Here is a 17,272-nt window from a genome sequence, read left to right as displayed (position 1 = left end):
AGTTAGATTTAATTTTGTTTGGATGGATCTCTACTGCCCCCTGGCGGAGTTAAGAAGGTTCAGCCACACCAAGGGGGCGGGGACGCAGATAGAGATGCTGCTGGACGGAGGATTTTCCAGATGTTTGACAGAATTGAGCCTTGACATGCAAAATGTGTTGGTATTTGAAGGAAATATTATCAGCTTGAGAGATTCAGAACCATATCGAGTTGCAAAAGCTGTCCTCCAATAAAATACCCATTATTTATTTGAAACTATAACACATTTGCTTCTTTCCAGTCGAATTGTAATCAGCATCTGTTGCTTATATTTCCAGAAAGATTTCTGATTAGTGTTGGAGTCATGAGCGTTGGCTTGTGTCATGAAGAAGTCTTGCAGACTCTCAGTTTGTTCCCGTGGCTTCAACAGATCTTCACAGTGTTGTGGCCGTGCCTGCATGCATGTGGTTACAGAGAAATCTTTTTCACACTTGCAGGGAACGCATGCGCGGAGAGGAAACCAACTGGTTTGTGTCAAGTCGGAGGCAGACGGATGTGATCGAGCTGAAAATCACCTGTATTCTGGCATTCATGGTGACACAGTAAGTAATCGATTTATTGGATTGTTTTTTATATATATATATATATATATATATAACATGATCACGTTTAAGAAGATGATCGCATTTACGCTTTTTTAAACAAAAATAAAACGCGGATAATTCAGGAGCATCTTTTTCTGGATGTTCCAGCATCCATATAAATGTTCCTGAATTATTCATCATGACTTCTGTGTAATCGTCGCTAATTAAACCGATTTAGTCCTTTTCAGATTTTATTTTTCAGGGCTATTTGCTTAAAAGAGAAACACAAGAGGGAGGAAAGCAACATCTTATCAGCCCTTCTGATCAAATGATTTCATTGTATTTCTATAAATGGCCGCTCGCTTAGGGCTGAGAGCTATGCTTGTGTGTGCCATCACGCGTGCGTATCCTTCCGAGGATGCAACTGATGGATGCGATCTCTGCGGTCCAAGGAGTGACGCCGAGCCGCTGTCATAACCGCTAGAGGAGGGGAGCTGCTCCTCATGCTGGGATTCTTTCTAGATTTTTTTTCCTCTCTCTTACCTTTCAGCATAATCCAGTTTGCTTTGGATGCATCTGACATTAGTTTCCTTTCCACTTTGCATTAAGATGTCTTAACAGAAACTAAAAACATGCACAGAAAATGGCACTGGATGTCGAAATGCATTCTACAAAATGCATCGGCTGTAACAGGTGGAAACAGATACAAGTTATTCTCAATAAATTGGAATATCATTGAAAAGGTAATTCAGTTCAAATGTAACTCAGATGTTACTCAGTGTTGTAAGCTTTTTAAATGTTAGACCATTTAACTAATTTACTGTTAGCTTTAAAAAAGAGACGAAGAATAAAGGAGATAAAGAAGCAACTGGGTTTAACTATATTTTTAGAGGACTGTTGTGCCAAATTTCACCCACCACACCCAAGACTAAAGAGATCTTACAAAACACCAGGGATCCTTTCCAGAAGTTGACAAACTACCAAAATTACCCCAAGAGCCGACCAATGACTCGTCCTGGGAGTCACAAATGAACCATTTAAAGCACCCCAGACTTTAGTTGCCTCTGGTAAGGTCAGTGTTCCCGATTCAATAACAGGAGAGAGACTGGGGAAAATATATATCCATGGAAAAGTTGTAAGGACAGAACCATGGCTAAACAAAGTCTGAAAAGAAAGATAATACTCAAATGCCCATCGCCAACTGGATGATCTTCAAGATTTTAGGGAAACATTCTATGAACTGAGGAGACAAAAATTTTACTTTTAGGAAAACATGGATCTGGATAAATCTGATAAAACCTAGCACAGCATTTCAGAAGAAGATCATCATGTCTACAGTCAAACATCTTGGTGGTGGTACCGCGATGGTCAGGAGCTGCACATAGTCAACAGAACCACAAATTTGACTGTAGCAGAAAGTCCTGCAGAGGAACGTCCAGCCCTTAGTTCATGAGAACTACAATTCAAAGCACATGAGTCTACCCTGAATTCAAAATGCAAAAAGAAGAAACACGAGCAGGAGACAAAAATAATTAAACTAGACGAATCTCAAACTAGCTGTCCCATCAACTGGTCTAAAGTTTAAGATCATAACCTCACAAAGCAAAAAAAAAAATAGAACTCAAAGTGTCAGAAAAGGACTCAGTAAGTAGAAAGATGCTTGTTTCCGTTACACTTATGTGAAATGTTGGGAGATGCCTTCACAAAGGGCATCTATGGTCTGGAACTTTGTAGACTTCTAGTGTCGTCCACCTTGAATGTTTCCAATGTTGATCAGCTAAACATGCAGGATAGTTCTCTTATAAGAAGCTCTAGACAGTGATCTGCCTAGAGATGAAAAATAAGATTTTTTTTTACTTTTTTGTCTGAATCCACTTAAAATCTTTTCAGAAATTTAAAAAACCTTGTCAGCAAGAGGCCTTGATGCGCAGCTATCCCGTCATTTTCATAAACAAGAATGAGGTTTTCCTCTGCCATCAGGGAGTCAGGAGTGTGAATGGCTAATAGAAATGGCCATGAAATCCAGATCTTAGAGCAAATTTCATAGAAGGATGGATGGATTAATTTGCCTTTTAACCCAATCAAATGTTATACCATGTTAGTGATCTCTTCTTATGTCACCTTATTCCTGTCAGAGCTGCTCTTTGTGCTTTTACCATCTTCTAGTGAAAGTTCCAACCTCCCTCTAACCCTGTGGTGCTCCTCTGCTTGCAGTCCATGGGCTCAGAGCGGGCGGAGATGCGCAAGAGACAGATGCAGGTTCATCAGGAAGCAGCTGCCAGTGTCCTTCAAGCGCGCCACAAAATGGGAAACACCCCCACCAACGCTTCAAACGCCTGCTGCTTCTGCTGGTGCTGCTGCTGTAGCTGCTCCTGGTAACAAACACACACCACCATTGGGACTAGCAACCAATGCTAAATCTGATTATAATTAATGTTCTTTGTTCAGACTAACGTTGGAAACCATTTTTGTGTACTAGTTTTATTGCAATCGGATTGCCTTGCAGATGAATGTAACTAAATTATTCAGACTTCTGGGATAGACCGACAAAGAGTAGCGTAGGACTGTGAAATGGAAGAGAAATTATACTTGGGTTTTAATACTTTTGGAGATAAAAAGCTGAAAAAGTGTTTTGCATATGAGTTCAGCTTCAGACAAAACCCTGAGTTTCATCTGAAGAAATATAACCCCCCAGCATGACACCTCCGTCACCATCCTCCATGGTGGGTATGGTGTTCTTTTCTTTACAATGAGCAAATACTGAAAAGTTCCAGTCTTGCTCCTTCAGACCATAAAACATTCTCCAGCAAAGTTTGGGGAGATGTTAGCCAGGACCTGATGGTTTCTTTAGAAGGAAAAAGTTCCATCTTTCAGCACTACTTCTGGTTGAAAGATCACACTCAACCTCACCCTTCCTCCCAGAACAACAGGACCTCAGTGGTCACACGCAGAGCCATCTCCAGGGATTTAACCTGTTTTGCAGTTATCCATGGCTGACTCAAGCTTCCTCTGGGAGCAGCCACCCTAATGCACTTCACAGGAGATGAGTAATTCATTTAATCTCTACTTGTATATGAATTTGGTTTTAATCACTGCACAGCAGCCACATTCCCAGTTGCGATGGCTCGCGGGGGACTCTCACCTGAACCAATTACTCTGGGGCCAGCTGCTGTAATAGAAGCGGCGAATTGCTTTTAATTATGCACAGGTGAGACCCATGGGGGCAACAAGGTAGTTGACACATTTTATTATTGACACAGGTGGTCCCAGCGGATCGGCGTGAACCTGCCATACGTGCTGAGTCAATTTGAATGAGGAACAAACATCAGTTTCTTTACGCAATTCCAGATAAAGATCTGACTGCGAAAATGTTTTAAGATGCTTGCTTTCACTTTGCATCAGGGGAGTCAGACCTGGTGCAAAAATAAAATTTCAGAGTGGTCTTGATCTGTCGTCCAGAATCAAAACTCATTGGCCAAGATTGTGTGCACAATGGAGGAATTTGACTTTGGCTTCAAGAGCTGACTTAATAAAGTAATGGATAAAAGAAATAATATATAAACGTATTCAAAGCCAATTCTCTTATAGAAAGAAAAAAAGAATTAAAGGAAGAAAAGGAGAGAGAAAGATAGAAGGAAGGAAAAGAAGAATAGATGTGGGAGTGCAAAGATTCTTTTTTTGGTTCACAGCAGTGGCTGACTTCTCTGGCTGTACAGTGTTCATTGTGTTCATCAGAGAGACAATCTGGGGGAAGAAACTGTCTCTGTGGTTACTTATTTTTGCAAATACAGCCCTGAAACCCTGACCTCAAGATAAAGATTCAAACTGTTTGTGTCCAGGATGTGCGGGTTCTGTAGGGATGTTAACCATCTTTCTCCTGACTCTGTACCTGTACTGTAACACAAGTGCTAGGTGGAGTTCTGGACTGAAAATAAGTGAAATAGCAGCCAAAGTCCAGCGATGGGACTTTATGTGACAAACCAGCACAAAGCGCATAACTGTGAAGTGGAAGGAAAATAGAATGCGGTATTCAAAATTTGTTCTTTGCAAGAATGCTCAAGTTTGGTCTGATTGGATGGAGAACAATCCTAACACTAACCCTATCAACCACATATCACTGATCAATTTTAGGTTTCTGGGTCAAATGAAAAGGAAAATTGAAGGAGCTAAAGGTTTATAAATACTTTAGTAAGGTCATTGTAAAGTCTGTCTGCCTTGAAGCAATATCTTGGGAAATTACTGAAGATCTTAGTCAACATTCTTGGTTTTACAAACAAAAAGATGGGATTAAATATTCCTGCTGTTGTTTTGACTGCTCAGACATAATACCTCCTCTCAATCTTTTCAGCTTGACTGTTAGAGGTGATGAAGAAACCGTACAAAGGTCAACGTTTGAGCAGCAGCCAGAAGGAAACTCCAATTGTGAAGAAAGGTAGCTCCCACTGCCCTCCTCTAAAAATTACTTTAAGGAAACCAAACTATCTTTGCAAAACGAATTCTTCATTCATTCCTCAGCCCAAAACCCACTGTGGACGAAGCTCGCTCCTGGGCGGTGTCGTTTGAGAAGCTGATGAAAAGCGGAGCTGGGCGAAGCTGCTTCAGGCAATTCCTGAGGACGGAGTTCAGCGAAGAGAACATGATGTTCTGGCTTGCTTGCGAGGATCTGAAAAAAGAGACGAACAAGACTGTGGTGGAGGAGAAAGTCCGCCAAATATACGAGGACTTCATCTCCATTCTGTCGCCAAAAGAGGTGAGACAAAGAAGTTGATCAAGTCAAAGAGGAGGTGTAATCCTGTTAAATTTAGCGACAAATTTATCAGGAAATAGTGGACAAAACAAATCATCTAAAAAGGTAATAATGTTATTTGATTTGGTTGGGGATTAATGTCCTCTGCCTTGCTGTTTTTATTGTAATATACATTAAAGTTTGAAGGATTTCCTCCAACTGAACATCTGTTCTTGAACATTTTTACATCAGAGAATGGTGTGTTGCTTTGTGAGATCTTTTAGCTTACTTTATTCTGTTCGATTTCCATAATTCCCTCATTTTGCAGGTAAATAAGTAATCAGGGATGGGTGTGGTTAGTGAACTTGAACAAAACAATGTAGTTTAGAAAGTCTTTTCAGCCTAATAAATCATTTGGAAAAAAAAAAGCAAAAAACTTTTTGACTTTCCTTATACGTCGTTTAATTCAGCATCTCACCATTTCCTTGCCCTACAGGTCAGCTTGGACTCCCGCGTACGAGAGGTGATAAACCGCAACATGCTGGAGCCGACCTCATGCACGTTCGACGACGCTCAGCAGCAGATCTACACGTTGATGCAGAGAGACTCGTACCCTCGCTACATTAACTCGCCTGCGTACACAGATCTGCTGAACAGCTTGGAGGAGCCTCCCCCCGAGCCATAAACTCTCTCCACTGCCACACCGTTAGCTTTTCAGCGCATGCATCCCCCCCAAACACACACATACTCAAACAAATGGAGGAGCTTTTGTGTAAAAAGTCAAGAGACCAGCTATTTAGAGAAAGACAGACAGGAAAATGAACCCAGCTGAAAGCCAGTCTTTATCCAGCTGATAACTGCTGTTTATTTCCGCATGATTAGTGGATTTCCAAATCCTTCAGAGCAACCAAGAACAAAAGCTAGGTTTGGGATCTGTTACTGTATTTGTTCAGAAAACATATCTATATTTTTATACATATATAAATATATATAAATATATTCCCTAGCGCTTGACATTGCACTTTTCTACCTTATTTAAAGCGGGAAAGCATGTATCTGTGAGCACTGCATTTGTATTTAGGTATATTGTGAGCCTTAATGCATATTCAGTTCTTGTAGAAACCTGTAGGTTTTATTTAAATGTACCTTAGGAAGAAAGGAAAGTGCCTTGGATCAACATCTTCTACACAAGCACCTTTTAGTCCGACGTGAACGGTGCGACAATGACTTCACATGTTGGTGCTTTCAGCTCTTCTCAAAGATAAATATATGAAAGGTTTTTACAACTCGACGAGCTGATACCCAGAGATCAATCTCGTCTGTGTGTTTCAATACTGTGATATTAGTTATATATTTAATTTCAACAGAACAGGGAAAAATATGCTGAATACATGACCATAAACACTGATATATTTATGTATGATAAAAAAAGGGAATTTGTGTGAAATAGCTATTTGAATTCTCACGAATTAAATAAAGCACAATCATATGTTCTTGCTCTCATTTGATATGAGCATTAATTAAATGTTTTGTGAATTCTTTATTGGGCTGCCTTAGTCACCCATTTGCACCCCTTAACCAGCTAGATATATAGAAGCTTATATGAATGCGTTATGTGCATCAGTACGGTTAACCTGGTGCTTTTTATTATTTATTTTCATGTTTTTTTTTCCTCAAAATCTAAATGGACTCCCTCTACTTTTTGGTTAAATCTCGCTCTAGCAAGTTGCACCATGGTCAGATGGATTTTATTACCATCAACAAGCTTGAAATGTAATTCTGCCGGATATTTGAACATTCTTCTTGGCAGAATCAGCCGAGCTGATTTAAATTAGCATGTTTACTGTGAGAGGTTCAGTTATTGTAGGGTTGAGGTCTGGGCTAAGCTAGTTAGCCTATTTGGTCTCATTAAAAAAAAAAAAAAAAAAAAACAGCCTGTGCTTGGACTGATTATCCTTCTGGACCACCAAACTTACCACCATGAAACAACAGTGTTAGATTTGGCTTTAAATGCAATAATGTGGTAATGGAGTATTTCACTGTTTGTTGGCAACTAAACCAACTGAATCAGCTCTAAATCAAAATCTATAATAGCTAAACTTCAAAAACTCAGCATGGACTTTCCTAAGATAAAGATGGTTCTTAAGCAGTTTGTGATTAACAAATACAAGTCTAGGTTAAAACTTAAAGAGAATCTGTAAGCCAAAAAAAGTAGTACTGAAATGGCCCCTTTTTTATTCTGTAATATGTGCACATTTACCTGTCAGTTTGTAGTCATCAACTCTAAACATAGCAATAAAATAGTGCGGCAAATCAAAAGTAACTGGCATGATCTGAAAGCAAAATAATGTCTTTTTTTTATTTATTTATCTTGAGAAAAAGAAAAACATCAGGAAAATGCGAGTTTTGTCTTTGATACCTATCCGGATTGGGCTGGAACCCTCCTGCAAGTTACTTTCAGTATGATTCAAAAATACTCCCCCTGTAAAGGGAAATGCAACATGTTTTTACTATTATCTGTTGCAGTCTTGAGAACAGAAAAGAAATAAAAATGGAATCGGCACATCAAGGAAAATCTGTACCATCCAGAAAATGCCTGATCACTGCATCTCTACAAAACTGCAATTTTGCTAAAGCAACTCGTGTAGCCAAAGGGATATGTTGCTCATAAATAAACTTATTTGAATTACAAAAGCTATTTTTTTAACAACAGGCCATTTATTGTGAGAATGTCAGTATTAAACTTAAAAGTTTAGCCCTAGTTATTATAATACATAGAGTTCCTGCAAAAATGGCTCGTCTCAGTGGCAACATGCTTTGCGATCAAGCAGCTAATGTTCCTCTACAGTAACACTGAGTGGAGCTTGTGGCTCCAGAGGAGATGCAGCATTGTCTCAGTCAGGCCTTTCTGCAGGCTAACAGGAAACCCTAGGTCTCTCTGGGCCTATGGAGCAGCAGCACACATTTACTGTCAGGTACAGTTCATGGTCGTAAGTCCACCAAATCTTAGAGGAGTCGAGACCAAAGGACTCGGAGAGCACTGAGTCAGTGAGTGGCCCCACTCACTGGTCGCTGATGGCAGGAAGCTGCTTCTCTATGAACCGCTTGACGTCGATCATTTCCTGCAGAGGGACAAAAAGATGCAGACTGTAACGCCAACTGAATGAGAGGTGCTACTGCTTCTCAGAAAGGACTGCCTGCAGACTGACCTCTGGACAGGCACTGTGAGGTAGTCCGTGGTACGATTTAAAGGTGACGTTGGCCGGGTTGATGAGGCTTTTCATCTTCTCCACCGTCTGGGTGCCGAACATAAACGGAACGAGGGGATCGGAATCCCCGTGGCACTGGAGGAGATGCATGTCCTTGTTAGCACTGTTGGCAGCCGCCTGAGAATAGAAGAGATTAGGATTGTTTTTATGATCCGATTATGACAGATTATGAGCAGGAAGGGAATATCCCTGCAGCATGGTTTCATTAAAGGGACGGTTCAGAAAAAAAAAAAAAAGAAGTGACTTGCGTGCTCATTTTTTTAAAAATTAACTGTTAAAATCATGTTCTGCTTGTTGTGCCTGCTACGCTCACTCTTACGGATTTCTGATGCTGCATTTAAATGAAACTGTAAATGTAGAGGTGCTGTTGGTTTTCTACCTCAGGGAAGGATTTACGGAGGGGAAGCCAACAGCTCAGCGCCACCACACCGGCAAGCTTCTGCTGAGATGTCAGAGCCGTGTACAGAGACAAAGCTCCACCCTGAGAAAAACGAACCCAAAAAAAATCTGTAATTTCTATTTGATTAAATTCACCCAGAGACAACAAACATCCATGAAGGGAGGAGAAGCTGTGTCAAAGGTCAAATAAAAAAATGCAAATATTATGGTATATTATGCATTCTTTTTAATCAATAAATAATTTGTCTCACCAGAAACAGACAAAGACCACCTGGTAGCTCAAAACTGAAATTAGTTTTGAGCTTCCACTAGATACACTATGAAAATAAAATTATGCGACTATGTAAGCTTCCACAAATAATCTGGAGTTATGTTCCGCAGAAAAATCTGTGAATACTGAACCATAAAATGGATGTGGTGCAGTTATTGTTGATCGCATACTTGTGGAAAACCAGGAGCCTAAATAACACTCACACACTTTCTAAAAATGAAACGCCTACCTGCGAAAATCCACCCAGGAGAATTCTGTGTGAAGGTATCCCATTCTTCACTTCTTGATCTATCATAGCTTTAACTGCACAATGAAATGAAAAAAAAAAAAACAACCTTATTATCAGAAGACATGGGAGTAAAGTTTTTCAACCATTATTTAAACTTACCGTTTTCAGACGCTCTCTTGATACCAGCCTCGTCTTCAATGGCCTCTGGACTCAGCCCGTAGATATCAAACCTATAAATGGTGGAATAAGCATCAGAATCGCTGTGAAGTAGGGATACACTGATATGAAAATATGATTCATCACTGTCACATGAACTAGCAAATACCACCCGGCTAACCCCCTTCCAACCAGCAACTAGATGGAAGTAAACATTCGTTACTTAAATTAGCCCAGAATTACTAATCAAACAGGTCAAATATTTTAAAAAGTGACCATCAGCTGCCGATGTTAATGTTGATCCGTGATTGAGCAAAAATTTAAAATACAATTATTTTTCTTTACAGTGAACACACCACATCTAAGAGGTACTAGATGTGGCTCTTAAGTGTGGATGTTGTTCACTGTAAAGGAAGAAAACTGGAAAATTATGAAGAAACATATTTCATGTTTATACATGACATATGAAGCAGCACAAAAGGTTTTAACAGCTTCAAGAAAGAAATCTACTTATTACACAAAGAGATTGCAGCTTTAATTAAGCTAATCCTTCTAATTATTAATACAGTTAAAAGAGTTTTAAACTTATTTTGTCTGGATTTTTTGTTGTTATTGTTAAAAAGCAAAACTGCTACTTTTTCACACAAAAGTTGTCACCACATCCATTTCTGGTATAATCCAATCTCTCAAATACACAGTTATTTTAATTTAATCTTGTAAAAAAATATATCTGTTGGAAATTTTACACATCAATATTTTGAGGAGTACATAGATGTTTTTAAAAGATAGTGAGCAATAATACAGGTTTTGAAAGGAGTGAAGAAATTTGTTTTGATTCTATTTGGTTGAATTTATGAATAGCAACCTGATCTGGATCAACGCCTGCAAAATTGTAGTCAATTTGTAGATTTTCATTGATTCTTTTGAAACTTATTTACATATAATTGCTCCATTTTTCCACTTAACAGTTATAGTGATGACAAAAAATATCAGGGGGAAGTGAAGTATTTCACTGTTATCTGTAATTCTAAAAAGAAAACTAAGTCAGCAGGTAAAAAAATCATAGTTGACAATCAGTGATCAAAAATTTGCCCAATTTCAAATTGGTGCACCTCCTAAAATGTGCCCCTGGAAAGTCAATCTGCACTTTTCATACCATTAAATAAAAACAAACACTAACATTCTGGAACTCTGAATCTCTTCAAAAATAAATACAAAATAATAATAAAGAAATCATTCGGGGGGCCTCACCATGAAGGCATGGACATCCTCATGTTCAGAGAAACAGGCATTGTAGGACTGCAGGTTCAGACATGTTTGCAAGAAGTAATGAGAGTTGCAGAGCAAGTTAAAGTACTGAATGTATTAAAGTCATAAGTTGCTCTACAAACACACCAGGACCACTTACGCATGTGGACAGATGTATTTCACATGAGGTATTCTAATGCCTTCAAATGCCTCTGCCCATCCGTGCCTGTCAAATTTGAAACAATAACAAACAAATCAAGCAGCAGCACCGTTAGCTTATTTTTAACACCAATTATTCCGAGTCTGATAAGAAAGCAGGAAGACTTACCCAGTATCACCAAGGCCATGCAGAAAAATGACCTATAAATCAGAACATGCACGTCTGTAAACATGAGGCAGAGACTGGCAGCTGTCAAATTTTTAGCAGCTTCTGTTCTTTAACTCTTCAAAGGCAGCAACTGAGAATTTGACCGACTTTAAATAGAAAGTTTGCTCTCTGAAAATACTCTATTACTCACCGCCGCGGTGGCTTTCCGGGCAGCAGGCACGATGGCAGGTAAAGGCGCTGACATGTTGTTACCGCACATACAGCGCTGAGGCAGCCACAATTTAGCTGATCTCGGCTAAACACTGGCACTAAGCAGGTGTTTTGGCGGTGATACAAACTATAACTGAGGAGAATATTTTAACTGAGGAAACTGGTGAAAGGTACTCGGCCTCCTTTTGCCAACAGAAACCCTGAATTTTCTTTTCTGGAAGTTGAATTTCGGGAGAACACAAACGGTCGGCTGGCTCTCCAGAAGCTACCAGGACGCTGTTTTCCAACTGACTGGGCTGTTTTAGTCCCTCCCCCGGAGCTACCTGATTGGTTGTTAACTGATCCTCTTTAGCAATACAAGTTATTCATTGGTTCTGGTCAAACCGAGTTAAGTCCTCAGCTGAATAAACACCAACTAAACCTACAAAATAATGACACTGAATATATTTGATGGGAATATAATACTACTACTACAACTACTGCTACTTCTACTTCTACTACTACTACTACTACTACTACTACTACTACTACTACTACTACTACTACTACTAATAATAATAATAATAATAATAATAATAATAATAATAATAATAACAGTTTACATCATGTTTTATGTTTACATGATGAAAACATAGAACAAACAAAAACAATTACGTTATATTGGTATAATAAAGGGAAGTAACCCAAAGGTTTAAATACAGATTATAATTAATGATGTTTCATATGTTTTTACCACAAGGGGATTTAAAATAGGCTGCATCCTATCCTTAGGACCAGTTGTCCTACGGATAGATGATTAATAATAATAAATTAAAGTACTTTATTTCTCTTCAAATCTTTACATTTATTTGCCTATTCCTAATTGTTGGCCTGGCTGTACTATCTTTTCAATGAATGAATATGGCTTTAATAGGATCTGGCGCCCCCTTGTGGCAGCATCCCTGCAGTATCTGTTCGTATCCATGACAGCAACTTATTTTATGTCTTACGGAATTTGAGCCACTGTTTAACAGCCTTAATATTTTAGTTTCTAAGTATGTGCTTTGTACAGCTTGGTTTTATGGAGGCCTTGAACGATGGCGAGTTTGAGTGACATGCTTTTAATTTGAAAGAACCTGTGGCTCTAAAGAACAATCACATCCGCTGCCATGTTGTCACGTGACCTTGTGTCCTTGGTTTGCTAACTTGACATGTGAGCAGCAGAAACATGTCTTTCCCTAAAAAACCCAGCGGTAAAGCACTGGACGTTTTGCAAAATCTACCGAGAATAACTTTAGCAAATTTACGTCCTGAACCAGGAGCCAGGAAGAATGTAAGCTTTATTTGCCTTTCCTTTTTCGTGGCTACCGTTAGCAGCTAATATGCTCCAATAATAGCATGACGTTTGCTTGCTTTATAAGACAGCGCATCAGCTAATCTAAAGCCGTTATTTTTGCAGGAAAAGCGGCGGGGCAGAGGACAGCACGGAGGTAACAGGAGCGGGAGAGGCCACAAAGGAGAGCGGCAGAGAGGGACCCGACCTCGGCTGGGGTTCGAAGGGGGACAGACCCCCTTCTACTTGAGAATTCCTAAATATGGCTTCAATGAAGGCCACAGGTAAACAAAAGAAACTGTTTCTTGACTTGGTTAAGGTCAATATTAGTGGCACAGAAAATGCTAATAGACTCGGAGTATCATTTGTTAAAAATGCAACGATTGCTCTCAAGGTGAACGGAATCGACCAATCTTTAGTATGTCAAGTTTTGGGGGGTTTTTTGTCACACCACAAAGTAACTTAGATGCTGAGATTTTCTTTAAGAGTAACAAGTGGTATTGATAATATCACGAAGGACATTCAGCATACACCGTTTCTTTGGAAAGTCTGCATTCACTATCCCTGGTGACTAATGCTTACTCGAAAACTGATTATCAGCTTTATAAACCATCTCAAGTCTTTTGACTATGGAAATGTTATTGTTCATATCGGAATTAAAGTTAAGCAGCCAATAAGCTCTGATTTTCATTAAGGTGGTGTTCAATGATTCCTGAACCAACAGTATGAGATGTTATAAGTACATTTCTGTTGTTCCTTACAAGTCGCCGTCCACAATACCAGCCTTTAACGTTGAAAAGACTGCAGTACTTGATTGATTTGGGTCGGGTCGACCCATCACAGCCCATAGACCTGACCCAGCTCGTCAACGCCAGAGGAGTCACCATCCAGCCGTTGAAGAGGGACTATGGAGTCCAGCTTGTTGATGAGGTAATTTTAGCTTGATTCATTGTCAATGTACCGCAGCTGGAGGTGATTCTAGAAAGTATTGACTCAGAGAAGATGAATATAAATGCACACCACACATTTACAATTTTTATTTGTAAAATAATTTTTTTACATTGATTTAAAAGCTGTTTTGTTTTTTAATCATTGACCAGTATATGCTCCTTTTTGTTGATCCGTGACATAAAAACCCAGTAAATGACATTCACATTTTTATTTGATACATGACAAAATGTGAAAATGGGATGAATACTTTTGCAAAACAATGGATCTTAAGCAAGATCACATCAACAGTTATAATATATTCAGCTAAATGAATATATATTCAGCTTTTGGTGGATCTTTAAATTTGGGCATTTTATACAGAAAACATTGCAATCGGATGCAATAAATAAACTGTTAGAAACGTATGAAAGTGAAGTAATTGCAGGTTTTAAGGAGATTAATATTAGATGAAATACCATCAGCAGGTGGCGCCACATGATGGTCTTGTGACTAATGAAGAGACGCCTTGTCGACTTCTGATTTTCACCCTTTTCCAGTTCATATGTATTTTCCGTTTCTTTCAGGGTTCTGACATTTTTGCAGCAAAAATCAACATTGAGGTTCAGAGAGCAACTGAAGGAGCCATAGCTGCTATCGAACGGAATGGAGGCATCATCACCAACAGCTTCTACGATCCCATAAGTCTCGGTAAATAAACAATAATAATGCTGCTAATTTATCGCAGCATTTTATTTATTTTTTTAATGAAAGGCATGCCAATGTATTCTGTTTTCACAGGAATCCTTATCAAGCCCGTCCCGTTCTTCATGAGGGGGCAGCCGATCCCGAAGCGGATGCTGCCAGGAGAGGACATGGTCCCGTATTACATGAGTGCTGAAAACCGGGGTTACTTAGCAGATCCGGAAGAAATCCAGCAGGCCCGCCGCGCCCTGGCGCAGAAGTACGGCTACGTGCTGCCAGATATTTCAAAGGATGAACTGTGTCACATGCTGGCCATGAGGAAGGATGTTCGACAGATCTTCTTTGGCCTGTCTCCAGGCTGGGTCGTTAACATGCCAGAGAAGAAGATCCTGAAACCAACCGATGAGAAACTACTCCAATATTATTCCTCATAGGTGTTCACATGGTTAAACTGTTATTTTATATGCCCAAATTAAACATCGTCTCAAAAATTATGCTGATCCCATCTGGAGTTATTTTTGTGACTCTGAACACTCTTGTGTCCCGGCAAAGCTGCATGATGGAAGGAACGTGAACTGTAACAGGTGAGGGGGAAATAAGGAAAATAAGATAACTCAAAGAATGAAAACAGGAAACAGATGCCTGGTGATGTGTGTTACTTGTGAAATGGCTTTGCATAGGGGCCCTACAAGGGGGAGTTTGAAATTAGTCATATGCAGCTGTATCCTGGAGTAGACGTTCAAAAGATTCATCTGCCCCCTCTAAACTCAGCCCCCACCCCACATGCACATACACACCTTTTTTTATTGAAGACAATCGCAGCGGTAACATTTTAGATATGAAGACAGCTTATTCAGTTAGCCAAATTACATCATATATGTATTTTAATAGTCTACATCTTGATAATACTGTTTTGTTTTTAATGACTCCATGAAATGTCAAACTATAAATAACTTGGTATTTTACGCAGAAGTTTTATCAAAGGAAGCATGCAGTGCCCTGCCAAACTTTATTTATACCTGTATAATTACATATTTAAAAGGGTTTTATTGATATTTCAGATGATAGACCAACAAACTAATTTTGAAGTAAATGCAAAATTCAGATTTAAAATACTTGGTGGTGCAGTTGGTACACTATTGTCTTGCACCATGAAGTTTCTGGGTTCAGATCCCAGCCTTGGGTCTTTCTGCATAGACTTTTCATGTTGGGTATTCCAGCTTCCCACACTGTAAAATTATGGGTGCTTGGTTAATTGGTCTCTAAGTTGTCCTTCTATTTGATTATGTGTGTGCGTAATTGTTTGTTCTTGTGATGGATTGGTGATCTGTGCATGTTAAGCCTCACCTTTTGCTCAATAACCACTGGGGATGGGCTCAAGTTCTTCGGCAGGTATAAGCAATGGTTCCTGATGTCACAGATTAAATTCCAGTGCAACCAACTACTTTCGTAAGATGTTTACTTTGTTAGAGTCCACACGTGCAATTGAAGAGAAGAAGCCAAGAGGTACTGGCTTCTTCAAATCTACAGGAGTCATGAAAAAGTGGCAAAAATGAAGTCATTGCTGAAAGAAAACCATAAGAAGTAATGGTTATAGTTTTCCATTCAAACAGGAAGAGTGGAAGAAAGGGCTCTATCAGATGAGACCAAATTATGATTACCGGTATATGATTATTTTGGTTGACATACAAACTACTTTTAATGATGGAAAACTTAACACACCATCTCTAAGGGAACATGCTGTGGGTCTCCTTTTCTTCAGCAGGGAAAGGGAACAGAGTTGATGGGAAAATGAACAAAGGTAAACACCCGTCAGAAGCTTCAGAATACTTCAGACTGGGAAGGAGGTTCACCTTCCGAGAGGACAAATTAAAAAATACTTTATTTTACAACTTTATATATAGTCATGGAATGATTTGGATTAAAACATAGTTGTGAGGCTGATTCACCCAGTCAAAATCTGGATCAAAATCCAATTGAGAGTTTTTCACAGATGCTTTACATCCAGTCTGACTGAGTCTGAGCTACTTTTTCTCTACATCAGTGGTATTCCACTCCAGACCCGGTGTCCTTGGTCCAACATGAGTCACCTGGCCAAATTACTTGCCTTTGATGTCATTATTTGACTGAGATTTTTTGAAGCAAAATGCATCTAAAAGTTGCGGGATACCAGACCTTGAGAACTCTACATAGTCTGTATTTGGGGGCTGTAATTTCTGGGCGTTTTAATCCTTATATATGCCTCTTTTAAATTAAATCAAGATCTCCAAAGTGAGTTACATTACATAAGACAGTTTGTACTATGGGAAATGGTAAATATCAGACCGTCTGAGTCAAAGGTCTCACTTTGATGACTCTGCTTGTGGTTCCCTGAGTGTTTTCCTGAGTCCAAACTATCCAATAAGCTTCACAGGTTGAGGATATACTCACACACACACGCACACACACACACTGCGCACACACACACTGCGCACACACACACACAGTGGGCCCCGCCAGGAAAAACCAGCCCAAATCCTTACAGCATAATACTTTAAATAAATCACGCCACAGGAAAGAAACAGCACAATCATTGTTTATGGCAGAACTGCGGCGCTTATCTTCAAAGCAGCAGATCCTTTTGAATTTGTATCAGGTCTCAGACGAGCAGCAGCAGCAGAAAGAGAGGAGTAACTGAGGCACAAACATTAATCCAGAGGGTCTGCAAGAAAACAAGGGGAGAAATGGATGCTATTAATTCACTTTGGCCACAATAGATTTGTTAGCTTCTTTCAGGCGCATCCTCCATATAATCCAATGTCTGAGTCTAACCAGTTCACACGTTTTTAATTAAACAGGCAGCAGAAGCAGCAGCAGGGCCAGACTGCTGCCATGAACGAGCCATTTAGGACGGATTGTCTCACAGGTCTGAGACCAGTTTCGGTTAATAA

The 17,272-nt window shown here is 39.5% G+C and overlaps 3 protein-coding genes across 3 annotated transcripts; 2 read left to right on the top strand and 1 right to left on the bottom strand.

The window, feature by feature from the left end:
* The first annotated feature begins 361 nt into the window (after window positions 1-361).
* LOC102226993 (regulator of G-protein signaling 20-like) lies at window positions 362-7,806 on the top strand. Its single transcript, XM_005798553.3, has 5 exons — window positions 362-580; window positions 2,777-2,937; window positions 4,911-4,994; window positions 5,078-5,312; window positions 5,785-7,806. The coding sequence occupies exons 1-5, from the start codon at window positions 362-364 to the stop codon at window positions 5,971-5,973; spliced, it is 888 nt and encodes a 295-aa protein (XP_005798610.2). The 3' UTR covers window positions 5,974-7,806.
* A 97-nt stretch (window positions 7,807-7,903) lies between these two features.
* lypla1 (lysophospholipase I) lies at window positions 7,904-11,682 on the bottom strand. The gene is made up of 9 exons (XM_005798549.3): window positions 11,379-11,682; window positions 11,189-11,220; window positions 11,021-11,086; window positions 10,864-10,911; window positions 9,616-9,686; window positions 9,457-9,530; window positions 8,937-9,038; window positions 8,498-8,674; window positions 7,904-8,410 (listed from the first exon to the last, which is right to left on the bottom strand). Exons 1-9 carry the CDS (start codon window positions 11,445-11,447, stop codon window positions 8,351-8,353), a joined length of 699 nt encoding a protein of 232 aa, XP_005798606.1. The 5' UTR covers window positions 11,448-11,682; the 3' UTR covers window positions 7,904-8,350.
* Window positions 11,683-12,541: 859 nt separating this feature from the next.
* Window positions 12,542-14,836, top strand: mrpl15 (mitochondrial ribosomal protein L15). The gene is made up of 5 exons (XM_005798548.3): window positions 12,542-12,710; window positions 12,837-12,994; window positions 13,475-13,640; window positions 14,225-14,348; window positions 14,439-14,836. Exons 1-5 carry the CDS (start codon window positions 12,606-12,608, stop codon window positions 14,774-14,776), a joined length of 891 nt encoding a protein of 296 aa, XP_005798605.1. The 5' UTR covers window positions 12,542-12,605; the 3' UTR covers window positions 14,777-14,836.
* The last annotated feature ends 2,436 nt before the right edge of the window (window positions 14,837-17,272 follow it).

Source organism: Xiphophorus maculatus, chromosome 21 (genome assembly GCF_002775205.1).
Source record: "Xiphophorus maculatus strain JP 163 A chromosome 21, X_maculatus-5.0-male, whole genome shotgun sequence".
NCBI lineage: Eukaryota > Metazoa > Chordata > Actinopteri > Cyprinodontiformes > Poeciliidae > Xiphophorus > Xiphophorus maculatus.
The sequence above is the reverse complement of the archived record's forward strand: the minus strand, read 5'-3'. Positions and strand labels throughout refer to the sequence as shown.

Bases quoted from the DNA above. Each gene is read 5' to 3' on its own strand.
- LOC102226993 (XM_005798553.3), top strand. From the start codon at position 362: ATGAAGAAGTCTTGCAGACTCTCAGTTTGTTCCCGTGGCTTCAACAGA. The intron at 581-2,776 runs GTAAGTAATCGA...CTCTGCTTGCAG, and splicing joins CTGGCATTCATGGTGACACA to TCCATGGGCTCAGAGCGGGC. The intron at 4,995-5,077 runs GTAGCTCCCACT...TTCATTCCTCAG, and splicing joins AACTCCAATTGTGAAGAAAG to CCCAAAACCCACTGTGGACG.
- lypla1 (XM_005798549.3), bottom strand. From the start codon at position 11,447: ATGTGCGGTAACAACATGTCAGCGCCTTTACCTGCCATCGTGCCTGCT. The intron at 11,221-11,378 runs GTGAGTAATAGA...TCTGATTTATAG, and splicing joins CCCGGAAAGCCACCGCGGCG to GTCATTTTTCTGCATGGCCT. The intron at 9,531-9,615 runs GTAAGTTTAAAT...TTCATTGTGCAG, and splicing joins CAAGAGAGCGTCTGAAAACG to TTAAAGCTATGATAGATCAA.
- mrpl15 (XM_005798548.3), top strand. From the start codon at position 12,606: ATGTCTTTCCCTAAAAAACCCAGCGGTAAAGCACTGGACGTTTTGCAA. The intron at 12,995-13,474 runs GTAAACAAAAGA...GTTCCTTACAAG, and splicing joins GGCTTCAATGAAGGCCACAG to TCGCCGTCCACAATACCAGC. The intron at 13,641-14,224 runs GTAATTTTAGCT...CGTTTCTTTCAG, and splicing joins GAGTCCAGCTTGTTGATGAG to GGTTCTGACATTTTTGCAGC.